The sequence below is a fragment of the Lepus europaeus genome, chromosome 1 (assembly GCF_033115175.1).
Source record: "Lepus europaeus isolate LE1 chromosome 1, mLepTim1.pri, whole genome shotgun sequence".
Taxonomy (NCBI): Eukaryota; Metazoa; Chordata; class Mammalia; order Lagomorpha; family Leporidae; genus Lepus; species Lepus europaeus.
The window spans coordinates 181,383,265-181,397,616 of record NC_084827.1 but is presented as its reverse complement, the minus strand read 5'-3'; the positions used below and the strand labels follow the sequence as shown (position 1 = coordinate 181,397,616).

The 14,352-nt window shown below is 59.0% G+C and overlaps 1 protein-coding gene across 1 annotated transcript in view; it reads right to left on the bottom strand.

The window, feature by feature from the left end:
• Positions 1-1,905, bottom strand: part of RAMP1 (receptor activity modifying protein 1) — a 42,876-nt gene extending 40,971 nt beyond the window's left edge. The window contains exon 1 of the mRNA XM_062202643.1: positions 1,822-1,905. Within this exon, the coding sequence (XP_062058627.1) occupies positions 1,822-1,873 (52 nt within the window). The 5' untranslated portion in view covers positions 1,874-1,905. The remainder of the gene's footprint in view (positions 1-1,821) is intronic.
• Positions 1,906-14,352: the final 12,447 nt, after the last annotated feature.

Here is a 14,352-nt window from a genome sequence, read left to right as displayed (position 1 = left end):
TGCGTCGCCTTCCCTGGGTGTCCCGGAACTTCCAGCTCCCCTCATAGTCACATAATCATGCATTTCAATGTCCCAACCGTTCCAAAAACCCACAAAAACACAAACCCCCAGCCCCTGCCCGAGGGTCCCGGGAGGCTCCCCACACGAGGCCGGGAGTGACCCAGCCCGCCTGGAATGGCACACGAGCCCATGAGCCTTCTGTGAACACACGTGTGTGCAAGGCTCTCAGAGCACGGAGGGGCCCGGCACAGAGGACACGCAGAAGGTCAGCAGACTGGACAGGAACAGCTTGGCTGTAAAATCATTAAACCTGGGGACCAACATGGCCCATGCCGGGTCGCCATCCTGGGCAGCCAAGGTCACCTCCAAGGACATGTGGCCGTGCTACGCGCCGGAGGGCGACAGCGTGCGTGTGCAGCCGCGCTCCAAGTGCATCTGTTCACGGGTGACCTCACAAAGCTCCGTGTGTTCTTCTGAGATGTGACACTGGCCAGGCCACTCGGGATGTGACAATGACGGCTCTGGCCTGGCAGGAGAGCGCGACCGCTCTCTGGTCACCAGGGAAAGTCTGTGATCCTGACACAGGGCTTTCTTTGTACCAGCCGTAGAGGGCACTGCCTCCGGACACCAGCAAAGGACACTCATGTGTTTAAGTAAAAATCACACAACTCAGTTCTCTGCCTTGCTAACAGAGCTACGCTGGCTTCCGAGGGCACTAAAACAGCCGATTCCACGTCTAGGCCGATGGAGAACGGGATCACTACAAGATCTTGCTTTTCCTGTGACCTCGGCTGAAGTGCTCAGGTGGCAAGGCCGGCGTTGAGATGGCTACACGGAAGCCGGGGTAGGCTCAGTTGTTTACGGCGGGAGGCTACTCCTGGCCTGGGTCCTCCCTGACTGGCCTGGGCAGCCTCTGCTGCCCCCCCCCCCCCCCGGCCGCCAGGGGGGGATTCTCAGCTCAGACCAGGGCGGGCAGGCCCCCTCCACCCACGCCAGCCTCCAGCAGGTACAGCAGGTGTCCACCTCAACATCACAGCTCTGGGGAGGGAGCCCCGGACACACGGAAGGGGAACATCCACCAGCTCCAACAGCTGGGATCGGCCTCCACTCTGTATCTATGCAAACACGACACACAGGGAAGGGGATTCCCCGCCCCATCCGCAGGTTCCCGCGGCCGCCCGGTTTCAGGTTTCCGTTAACACCGCCTCTCCAAGCCCGGCCACCCCACGCACCGGGGGTCGCCGCCCCTCGGGCTGCCCGCGCCAGGGAGCGGACACCAAGTTGTGGCTATGCCTCCAGAGGACCGGCGGCTGGCCTGGCGTCAGCGGGGACGCCGCTTAGCAAACCAGAAACCACGGCATGTGACAGTCAGATGACCGGTTTTTACTAATTTCCAGGCAAACAGCCGTGGTCCTCACTCCCCTGCGCTCAGTCTGCAAGGTGCTCACACCGGAGCCCCAGGGGGCCTGCGCGGAGGGTGGGGGTAGGGGGCAGCGCTATTCGGGGCAGGGGCACCCGGCGGCTTCCTCGGGCGCTCCCCAGCGTGCGGGGGCCAAGTGGCAGCTGCCCTTCAGACTCCTCCACCCCACCCCCACCCCACCCCGGCGGTCCTGTCCGCTGGGGGGGCGCAGACCCCTGCCCAGCCGCCTGCCCCGCCCGTCTCCTTGCCCGCGAGGCCTCCAGCCGGCACCCCGGGACTGCCCGGCCGCTGCGGGGCTTGGGGGGACCTCGTCCGCGGGCCCCGCGTGGCGACGCGGCCGACCCCCCTCCGCCCTCGACGCGGGGTGGCCCGGCCGGACGGCGACCCCGGCCCCTACTCACCCAACAGCAGCCAGAGGCCGCGCTGCGGGAGGCCGCGCAGGCCCGGGGCCATGGCGCGCAGCGAGCCGAGCCGAGTCCGCCCGCGGCGCGCCCCGCCGAGTCCTGAGCCCGCGCGGCGCCCGCCCCGGGGAGACGCCGCCGGGGGCGGGAGCGCGGGGCGGGGGCGGCGGCCGCGCGGCCCGACGCGGGGTGGGTGCCGCCGCGGGCAGCACCTGCCGGGTGGGCGTCGCCCAGAACCGGGAAAAGGCTGCCGCCTTCCGGAAAAGTTCGCCAAATTAACAACTGGTGAGCCTGGGTGGCGGGGCGGGGGGCAGTGCTTCCAGAACCCTCCGGGCACCTCGCCGCCCTCCCCTCGCAGGCTCTGGTCACTCTTGGCCGCAGTCGGGCGCCCCCTGCCCCTCCGGGTGCGGGCACGGGGCGCCCGGGGGCAGCAGCAGCCTTGGCGCCGGCGGAGCCCCGCGCACAAGAAGCGGGTGACTGTCAGAGCTGCGGGGCGCGGGCGGAGGGGCGGCAGGCAGCGCGCGACCTCGCAGAGGCCCTGGGCCTTAGGGGACAGGGAGCGCTCTTCACCGGGCTGGGGGCGGCCGGGGCTGCACCTGCTGCTGAGGGGGACGCGGGGACCAGGGCCTCCGGCGGAGAGGTGACGCCTCGCTTGGGGGTGGCCGCCGCGAGCGTGAACCCACCGGGGTGGCGGTCACCCGCGCAGCCCTTTGCAAGCAGGGCTGAGGCGGGCTCCGCGCGGGGCGGGCAGTGCGGGAGACCTCAACCCCGCACTCACCACTGGCTGGCAGTGGCTCCTTCCCCAACACCCTGTGAATGCGAGCTAGCATTCCTTCGCGGCCACTGGTTAATGTATCACAGCTTCCCAGTGCCGGGCCCGCCATCCCCGTGTCCCCAGCCTGCGCGGGCCAGGGCACCGCTGACCGACCCCCTTCCTCCGCCGAGGGGCTGCTGCCACCTGCCGGGCGCTCTGAGCAGCGCACAGCGAGGCGCCCCTCGGTCCCCTCCGGGCCCAGGCTGGGAGGGCGGGCACTCCCGGTGGGCACGCCTGTCCCCGGGGGCCCCTAGTCTCCTGGGGGCGACGGTGGGGGAGGGCACCCGGTCCCGACCTGATCAGCCCCTCCGCCCGAGCCCTGGGGCACATCCCACCAGGTAGGCCGACTTCAGCATCCTGAGCTCCCACGTTGTGCACCTGCGCCTCAGCCGGTGCATCTAGAGGAGGACTGAGTACCGTGGGGACACTGCCCTCAGCCAGTGCATCTAGAGGGGCACTGAGTACCGCGGGGACACTGCCCTCAGCCGGTGCATCTAGAGGGGGACTGAGTACCGCGGGGACACTGCCCTCAGCCGGTGCATCTAGTGGGGGACTGAGTACCGCGGGGACACTGCCCTCAGCCGGTGCATCTAGAGGGGCACTGACTACCGCGGGGACACTGCCCTCAGCCGGTGCATCTAGAGGGGGACTGAGTACCGCGGGGACACTGCCCTCAGCCGGTGCATCTAGAGGGGCGTTGAGTACCGCGGGGACACTGCCCTCAGCCGCGGAGTAAGGACACACAGGCATGTTTGCGACAAGCTGCAGCCCCCCCCCCCCCAGTCTTGAGGACTGGGGGGGTGGATCCCTGAAGAGACCACAGGCTACAGCACAGGCCTGGGGTCCACAGACCACGCCATGGCCAGAGGGCAGTGAACACGGCCCGTGTGGCCCGAGGACCGGCCCATCTGAGTTACTCTGGGTGATGTGAGGAGGAGCCGACCTCGTCCTGACTCAGACCCCCTGCCAGCTGCCCCTCCCTGGGCCCCTTCTGCTCTCTCCGTGGCTGCACCTGGATTCCTCAACGGGAACTCAACTTTCCAACGTCTTCTCCTCCAAGGTTAACTGCAGGAGGCGTGGCGGCCCCTGGACAGGCCCGGGCTCCCAACAGGGCCAAGCAGCCTTGTCCAGTTCACGTTGGAGCTTGGAAGCTCACGGCTCTCGACAATGCTGAGCTGACCCCAGACCCCTGCGCCACTTTCTGTCCTACTGACTTTTACGTCTGTACCTGGCCTGGGACAGGGTTAGACCAGACTACCGTGGGTTCCCGCTGCTCCGAGGGGCAAGGCGGAGCAGACTGCTTACCCCGAGAGCTGAAGACCGCACCCCGGGTGAGATTTTGTTCAGTTTGTTTGTTATTTCTAGTTGGTAGCTGGAAGCATGGGAATCCATTCCTCTGGGGACCACCACCTACAGGGAATCCATTCCTCTGGGGACCCCCACCTACAGGGAATCAGGCCCAACAGTGGCTCCGCAATAGGAGAACAGCCGAGTGCTCACTGTGCACGTGGGGGCTACACACACACAGTGCTCACTGTGCACGTGGGGGCTACACACACAGTGCTCACTGTGCACGTGGGGGCTACACACTCACAGTGCTCACTGTGCACATGGGGTCTACACACACACAGTGCTCACTGTGCACGTGGGGGCTACACACACAGTGCACACTGTGCACGTGGGGGCTACACACAGCCCAGTGCTCACTGTACACGTGGGGGCTACACACACACAGTGCTCACTGTGCACGTGGGGGCTACACACACACAGTGCTCACTGTGCACGTGGGGGCTACACACACACAGTGCTCACTGTGCACGTGGGGGCTACACACACACAGTGCTCACTGTGCACGTGGGGGCTACACACACACAGTGCTCACTGTGCATGTGGGGGCTACACACACAGTGCTCACTGTGCACGTGGGGGCTACACACACACAGTGCTCACTGTGCACGTGGGGGGCTACACACACACAGTGCTCACTGTGCACGTGGGGGCTACACACACAGTGCTCACTGTGCACGTGGGGGCCACACACACACAGTGCTCACTGTGCACGTGGGGGCTACACACACACAGTGCTCACTGTACACGTGGGGGCTACACACACAGTGCTCACAGTGCACGTGGGGGCTACACACACACAGTGCTCACTGTACACGTGGTGGGCTACACACACACAGTGCTCACTGTGCACGTGGGGGCTACACACACACAGTGCTCACTGTGCACGTGGGGGCTACACACAGCCCAGAGCTCACTGTGCACGTGGGGGCTACACACACAGTGCTCACTGTGCACGTGGGGGCTACACACACACAGTGCTCACTGTGCACGTGGGGGCTACACACACACAGAGCTCACTGTGCACGTGGGGGCTACACACACACAGTGCTCACTGTGCACGTGGGGGGCTACACACACACAGTGCTCACTGTGCACGTGGGTGCTACACACACACAGTGCTCACTGTGCACGTGGGGGCTACACACACACAGTGCTCACTGTGCACGTGGGGGCTACACACAGTGCTCACTGTGCACGTGGGGGGCTACACACACACAGTGCTCACTGTACACGTGGGGGCTACACACACCCAGTACTCACAGTGCACGTGGGGGCTACACACACACAGTGCTCACTGTACACGTGGTGGGCTACACACACACAGTGCTCACTGTGCACGTGGGGGCTACACACACACAGTGCTCACTGTGCACGTGGGGGCTACACACACCCAGTGCTCACAGTGCACGTGGGGGCTACACACACACAGTGCTCACTGTACACGTGGTGGGCTACACACACACAGTGCTCACTGTGCACGTGGGGGCTACACACACACAGTGCTCACTGTGCACGTGGGGGCTACACACACACAGTGCTCACTGTGCACGTGGGGGCTACACACACAGTGCTCACAGTGCACGTGGGGGCTACACACACACAGTGCTCACTGTACACGTGGTGGGCTACACACACACAGTGCTCACTGTGCACGTGGGGGCTACACACACACAGTGCTCACTGTGCACGTGGGGGCTACACACAGCCCAGAGCTCACTGTGCACGTGGGGGCTACACACACAGTGCTCACTGTGCACGTGGGGGCTACACACACACAGTGCTCACTGTGCACGTGGGGGCTACACACACACAGTGCTCACTGTGCACGTGGGGGCTACACACACAGTGCTCACTGTGCACGTGGGGGCTACACACACACAGTGCTCACTGTGCACGTGGGGGGCTACACACACACAGTGCTCACTGTGCACGTGGGGGCTACACACACACAGTGCTCACTGTGCACGTGGGGGCTACACACACACAGTGCTCACTGTGCACGTGGGGGCTACACACAGTGCTCACTGTGCACGTGGGGGCTACACACACACAGTGCTCACTGTACACGTGGGGGCTACACACACCCAGTGCTCACAGTGCACGTGGGGGCTACACACACACAGTGCTCACTGTACACGTGGTGGGCTACACACACACAGTGCTCACTGTGCACGTGGGGGCTACACACACACAGTGCTCACTGTGCACGTGGGGGCTACACACACACAGTGCTCACAGTGCACGTGGGGGCTACACACACACAGTGCTCACTGTACACGTGGTGGGCTACACACACACAGTGCTCACTGTGCACGTGGGGGCTACACACACACAGTGCTCACTGTGCACGTGGGGGCTACACACAGCCCAGAGCTCACTGTGCACGTGGGGGCTACACACACAGTGCTCACTGTGCACGTGGGGGCTACACACACACAGTGCTCACTGTGCACGTGGGGGCTACACACACACAGTGCTCACTGTGCACGTGGGGGCTACACACACACAGTGCTCACTGTGCACGTGGGGGCTACACACACAGTGCTCACTGTGCACGTGGGGGCTACACACACACAGTGCTCACTGTGCACGTGGGGGCTACACACACACAGTGCTCACTGTGCACGTGGGGGCTACACACACAGTGCTCACTGTGCACGTGGGGGCTACACACACACAGTGCTCACTGTGCACGTGGGGGCTACACACACACAGCTGAGTGCTCACTGTGCACGTGGGGGCTACACACACACAGTGCTCACTGTGCACGTGGGGGCTACACACACAGTGCTCACTGTGCACGTGGGGGCTACACACACACAGTGCTCACTGTGCACGTGGGGGCTACACACACACAGTGCTCACTGTGCACGTGGGGGCTACACACACACAGTGCTCACTGTGCACGTGGGGGCTACACACACACAGCCGAGTGCTCACTGTGCACGTGGGGGCTACACACACACAGTGCTCACTGTGCACGTGGGGGCTACACACACAGTGCTCACTGTGCACGTGGGGGCTATACACACACAGTGCTCACTGTGCACGTGGGGGCTACACACACACAGTGCTCACTGTGCACGTGGGGGCTACACACAGCAGATAGGTCAACACTATTGAAATTCACAGTTGACACAAGACGTCCACGGCTCCCAGTCCCAGTGAAGTGACAGGGACTGGATCTACCCTCCTGCCCTAAACTGGACGAAACGTATGAAGCTGTGGTACTGGAGGGCAGGGGTGCAGGGAGGCGAGTCCTCGGACTGCTCTACTGCTGGCCTCCTGCACCGGGGAGGGGGTGGGGGGACCCAGGCTGGGGAGCAGGGCAGCAAGTACAGCACAGGGGAGATGTGTTGGAGAAGAACCGGGGGTCCCCAGTCCCAGCACCAGGACACGACCCAAGGCAGGGGAGGGTCCCAGGTCCCATAGCCCACAGCAGAAACACGACCATCAGACCAATCAGAAGGAGACTGACCTAGTAGGTATTTTTTTTAAAAAGTTTATTTATTTACTTGAAAGTCAGATTTACAGAGAGAAGGAGAGGGAGGGAGGGAGGGGGGCAGGGGGGGAGAGAGAGAGAGAGAGAGAGAGAGAGTCTTCCTTCTGCTCATTCACTCCCCAATTGATCGCAATGGCCGGAACTGTGCCAATCCAAAGCCAGGAGCTTCTTCCAGGTCTCCCACACGGGTGCAGGGGCCCAACGACTTGGGCCATCTTCCACTGCTTTCCTAGGCCATAGAGGAGAACTGGATCGGAAGAGGAGCAGCTGGGACTCGAACCGGCGCCCATATGGGATGCTGGCACTGCAGGTGGCAGCTTTACCTGCTATGCCACAGTGTAGGCCCCAAGTAGTTTGGAAAAAAACTAAAGTCTTCTCTGGTGTTGCCTTAAAAAAAACTTGAAAGAATTACAGGAGCAAGTGCTTTGCAGGTAACTAGTGCACCCGGGACAGGCACCAGAGACTCATGGGACAGCGTCCAGGGGCCCAGCGTGGCGCAGGTGGAGTCCAGGAGGAAGGGTGGGATCCGTGCAGAACAGCCGTACGCGGCATTCTACACACCGCGATCTCGAGGGTGACGATGACGAAGGAGGCGACACTCGGCTGCATTCAGCAGTTACAGGAAGCCTTGCCAGCAGCCACAGCAAAGACGTGGTTTGCACAGAACACAGAGAAGGGCGACAAGGTTCCCACGGAGACACCTACGCCAGGAAGCCAGGGCCATCTTCCAGCAGGGAAGGGAAAGGCATCAAACATTCCATAGGCGGATGGGGGACTGTACTGTTGTCCTCTGAAGCCAGGAGTTTCAAGTCGACGCCGCGGCTCACTAGGCTAATCCTCTGCCTGTGGCGCAGGCACCCCAGGTTCTAGTCCCGGTTGGGGCGCCGGATTCTGTCCCGGTTGCCCCTCTTCCAGGCCAGCTCTCTGCTGTGGCCCGGGAGGGCAGTGGAGGATGGCCCAAGTGCTTGGGCCCTGCACCCCATGGGAGACCAGGAGGAAGCACCTGGCTCCTGGCTTCGGATCGGTGCAGCGCACCAGCTGCAGCGGCCATTGGAGGGTGAACCAACAGAAGGAAGACCTTTCTCTCTGTCTCTCTCTCACTGTCCACTCTGCCTGTCAAAAAAAAAAAAAGCCAGTAATTTCGGAGGCCAAATTTGTCACTGCTCATGATGAGTCAGCGATTCTGAGGAGGACAGGCTTACGAGCAGCGACAGCTCGGTGGGAGCGGCTTCAAAGTGCAGCTGTTAGCTGGACAGGAACCAAACAGCGATGTCCCGGGGCACTCACTTCATTAAGCAACCAGTTCTGAAATCCTCCGAGAGAGTCCTGCTGGTAAAACCAAAATAAGGGGCCGGCGCTGTGGCGTAGCAGGGAAAGCCACCACCTGCAGTGCCGGCATCCCATACGGGCACTGGTTCAAGTCCCGGCTGCTCCTCTTCTGTTCCAGCTCTCTGCTGTGGCCTGGGAAAGCAGTAGAAGATGGCCCAAGTCCTTGGGCCCCTGCACCCACGTGGGAGACCAGGAAGAAGCTCCTGGCTTCAGATTGGCACAGCTCTGGCCATTGCGGACATCTGGGGAGTGAACCAGCAGATGGAAGACCTCTCTCTCGCTCTTCCTCTTTCTGTCTCTGCCTATTTCTCTCTGTAACTCTGCTTTTCAAATAAATTAATAAATCTTTTTAAAAAAAATCGGGACTTGAAAGCAGCGGAGATCAGTTGCTCATTCCCTAAAATGACCTTCCACAAATGAAACAAACAACGAGAAGTAGAAAGTAGGTTCTCTGGAAAATTCTAAGAGAAAAAAGCTCGCCAGTCCCTGTGCACAGCCTTGCTCCTCTCCCCACCCTCAGCAGACGGAGAAAGCTGGGGCGCAGCAAAGGGAGGTTGCTGAAGGGGCCAGAGGGGGCGGTGGACCGATAACCAGAAAGGTTAGAGCTTGACGGAGACAAGGATCTAGACAGAAGTCCATGCAGAGCCCTGCAGGGGACCAGCAGGTGAGACCTCACACGTAGGAGAGGCTGCCCGCGCCCTGGAGCGCTGCTACAGATGCGTAACAGAGCCACATTCAGACAGACCAAGTGGACAAGTCCTAACCTCAGGAGCCTGGAAAACGACATCTTGGACGTACACCGCAAGGCTAAAAACAAAGAACTGTTTGCAAACCTCGGCTCCATACTAAATGTTCCTCACCGGGCAATGGTTAACAGCTTTGGGATGGCTTCCTGCGGAAGGCAGCGTTGAATACGTAAGTAAACATCTCCGATACCGTGAGCCGGGCTTCTCACAGCACAAATGAGGGGCAGGAGCTCAGGTCCCAGCGTGACACCGACAGATGCCACGCGCCGGTGACTGCTTTGGACGCAGAGACAAAGCAGGCAACGGAACACGACAGTACTGCGCTCTACCCCCGCAGAAGAAAGCGCCGCCGTGAGTCCCCAGTGCTGAACCCGAGTGCACGGAGAAGGGCAGCCTCCCCTCTCCCCTCGCAGGAACACTGACGGCGAAAAAGGGAGGCAAAGGCGAAGTCGTCAATAAACAAGCAGCACAGGAATTAGTATTCCAGGAAGGATCCGCAATGGAAGCGAAGACCAGTGAGCACGAGTTTTAGGAGAAAGATGCTTGTACGCCCGTGAGCTCCCTTAGTTCCAAAGGAAAAACAGCAACTTCACACTGCATAAGCCTGACAGAACCCACCTGAACCAAACGGCAGGGATCGACATCGCCTGGAAAGACCTGCCACCGGTCCCCGGATGGGAGCGGGGATGTAGGACACGCTCCTGTAAGGCACAGCCTCCATCTAACGGGAAGCAGCAGGTAAACCCCGATTAAGAAAACCCATCACCACTGAAGCGTCAAGGTCACAGAACTCCAGACAGTACAGAGGGGCTGGGGGGGGCTGGACCAGAGGGGCTGTGGGGGGGGCTGGACCAGAGGGGCTGGGGGGGGGCCTGGATGGGAGGGGCTGTCGTGGGGGGGCCTGGACCAGAGGGGCTGTGGGGGGGGGGCTGCACCGGAGGGGCTGGGGGGGGGCTGGACGGGAGGGGCTGTGGCGGGGGGCTGGACCGGAGGGGCTGTGGGGGGGGCTGGACCGGAGGGGCTGTCGTGGGGGGGCCTGGACGGGAGGGGCTGTGGGGGGGCTGGACCAGAGGGGCTGTGGGGGGGGCTGCACCAGAGGGGCTTTCAGAGAGGGAGGGGGGCCTGGACGGGAGGGGCTGTCAGAGAGGGAGGGGAGGTACCGCCAGGGAGGGGGCCTGCACGGGTTAACAGGACTGCAGCTGTTTGTCATTTTCCTGGTTTTCACTACGGTTACGCAAGTGCACGAGAGGAAGCAGATGAAGGCCATGCGTGAACCTCTACGATTTCTGCAACTGCTCTGTACGCCCCAAACTACTGCCAGACAAAAGCTAACACAGCTGTGTGCCCAACACCTGACACTGCCCGTGTCCCTTCTCAGCGCGCATGTAGTCACCCCACCCCCTCAGCGTTCAGGATCCTCAGTGCTGACGGCCAGATCATGCCGCAAACACGTGAACGTTTCTGCATGGTGTGTGTCTGCGTGGAGAGCGGTCTATACACACAGACACACAATGTCTATAGAACAAAGTCTTGTGCTGTCAAATTTAGAAAATACGCCTGTGACCCACTCAGCTGCTCCCTGGACCCCTCTGCCTCGGGGACCCCCACAGAGCAGGAATGCAGCTGAAGACCACCTGGTGAGAGTCCTCCCCGGGGCTCTGCGACACTTTATTTTTTTTTAAAGATTTTATTTATTTGAAAGACAGAGTTACAGAGAGAGGTAGAGACAGAGAGAGAGAAAGAGAGAGAGAGAGGTCTTCTATCCACTGGTTCACTCCCCAGATGGCCACAATGACCAGAGCTGCAACAATCCAAAGCCAGGAGCTTCTTCCGGGTCTCCCACGTGGGTGCAGGGGCCCAACGACTTGGGCCATCTTCCACTGCTTTCCCAGGTCACAACAGAGAGCTGGATCAGAAGAGGAGCAGCCGGGACTTGAACCGGTGCCCATATGGGATGCTGGCACTGCAGGTGGTGGCTTTACCTGTTATGCTACAGTGTAGGCCCCAAGTAGTTTGGAAAAAAACTAAAGTCTACTCTGGTGTTGCCTTAAAAAACTTAAAAGAATTACAGGAGCAAGTGCTTTGCAGGTGACTAGTGCACCTGGGACAGGCACCGGAGACTCATGGGACAGCGCCCAGGGGCCCAGCGTGGCGCAGGTGGAGTCCAGGAGGAAGGGTGGGATCCGTGCAGAACCGCCGTATGCGGCACAGCGCCAGCACCTCTGCAACACTTTTAAGGGCACTTTTTCTTCTAGAACTGTTAACTCTAAAATTACATAAACTGCACAGACCTAGCCAGACTGTGTGGCCATCTTTGCCCTCATGCGTAGACACAATGGTGCCAAACTGGAAGAAAGCAAAAGCCTCCCGATCCAGCCATGCCTGAATTCATTTCTGGTCAAATCATCTAAGTTAATTTTCATTTTTTCTGTACTCTGGTTGCTTGTGAGTTATGCTTCCATCATTTATAATCAAACATCCTCTAACATACTGATACGGTCTGCCTTGCTCTTGGGAACACTGAGGCGGGTTCGACATTCACAGAAGGGGAACAAAACCACTGCAGAATGAAGTACCCCAGAGCCCTGCCACGGAGGCAGGGTCAACCTGGGCCCCCGAGCGAGCCCACAGGCAGTGCCAGACGACACCGCGCTGTGCCAGACGACACCACACTGTGCCAAATACTGCGGTGGGACATGCTGGATTCTATCTCTGGCAGGGAACACTTATCTCCATCCTACAGACCAGGAAACTGAGGCAGAGGAGAACTGTGTTGTTGCAGTGGATTCGTTCTGAGAGGAGCAGCATGGTGGGGGCAAGAGGCGCCGGGTCACCACACAGACCCCGGGAGTCGGGTGAAAGCAGGCCTGAGGTGAGAGTCCACAGACTCGTTTATTTCAGTTGGTACAGCAGCTTATATAGCCAAGGCAGCCAATCTGGTCAAGGGCGCCCTATGCCCTAACCAATCACAGCCTGTTGCCAGGCAGTTTCTAAAGCCATCCAATCACAGCCTGTTGTCAGTCAGGCTCTGTTGTCATGTGGTTTCCGAAGCCATCCAATCACGGCCTGTTGCCAGGCAGTTTCTGTTGTCAGCAGCCATCTTGGCATGACCTTCTCACCTTCTCATTCCACCACACTGTGTCACTTTTGTGTGACAAAATTGGAACAGGAACTTGAACCCAGAGAGCCCTTCAGGGCCTGCCTTCCTGAAGAGCAGGTGTGAATGGGGAACCACTGCGCTGGCTCTCAGCTTCCCGGCTGTGAGAGCAAACGCCACTTACAGCAGTCAGTGCCGGCACACAAACCACACACACGCTCTCTGATCGGTCATGACTGACAGGTCTATGGAAACACCAGCAGCCAACCACAGTTCATACAGATTTCCCCCCAAGAGTCAGATTCCAGCAGAGCCACACAGAACTGCGTCCAGGGAGGTTTCCTGGATATAATTGTGTTAGTTTTGTTACTGATGTGACACATCGCCACAAGCTTGGTGGCTTAGAGAGCACACAGTGACGCCTGGAGGTCAGAAGTCAGACACGGGGGCCGACGGTGCCGTGAACCACCTCTGCCTACACCAGCGCCTGGCACTGCAGCGTGCTGGTTTGAGGCCTGACTGCCCTGCTTCCCAATCCAGCTTCCTGCTAGTATGTCTGGGGAGGGAGCAGAAGGCCCAGGTGCCCATATGTGGGAGACCAGGATGGAGTTTGCAGTTCCAGGCTTCTGGCTTCAGCCTGGCCCAGCCCCAGCCGTTGCAGCCATTTGTGGAGTGAACCAGTGGACGGTAGACAGATTTCTCTCTCTCCCTCTCTCTCTGTAACTCTGCCTTTTAAAGTAAATAAGTAAATCCTTTTATAAAGAATGTACGGGCCCGGTGTGGTGGTGGTGGTGGAGCCTCCATCTGGGCCACTGGCATCCCGCATGGGCACCGGTTCACGTCCTGCCAGCTCCCTGCTGGCGCCATCTGGGGATGAACCGGCAGATGGAGGGTTTCTCTGTCTCTCTCCTTCTCTCTGTAACTCTTTCAAATAAATCAATCAATCTTTTTTTTTTTTTTTTAAGAATTTGCATGCTACATTAAGCTTCTCAGTCTCACATATTATCTTCTTTGACCAGAACTAAGACTGGCACCAGAGTCGAACTACGATTTTCTGACCTGCTTTTTTGATGAAGTCTTAGCGTACTCACGAGATCTCCAGTAATCTCCCCGCGGAATTTTCTACCTGTTCTAGCTGGCACAGCTAAGTGCGCTTGCTATCCTGATACTACAGTATGAACGAAAAGCAATTCTGGACAATAATGTAAGTACACAAAAGCTGTCTGAAATTGTTAGGGTATTTGGAAACTTGGACAACTGATCAGTCTTTAAATTGTGCAACTATACAGTTACCTAATATTGAACCATTTTAGGGAATATGCTAACGATCAATTTTTTCCACTGGAGAGTCTGAAATACAAATAATGACACTGGTTCCTAAATTTAACTTGGGAAGTTTAACAATAGCTGTCAACTTAATGTTCACAGGTGACAGCCCTTCAATTTATAAAAGCTGCCTGAGGATCTGTTTTTGGAATGTCTATTTAAACAAGTAATTTCAAAAGATGTTTCCTGTATTTTCCCCAAATCAAATGCAGTGATTTTCTCTCTCCACATTCTAAACGGAAATAGTCCTTCACCATTCCCTTTAGAAACAAATGACCAGCAGTACAATTCTTATTCCTACTGACATACTGGAAATAATGTATATTCTATGTTGCTGTTGTTTAAGGGACTGTAGCCTTAAATACCA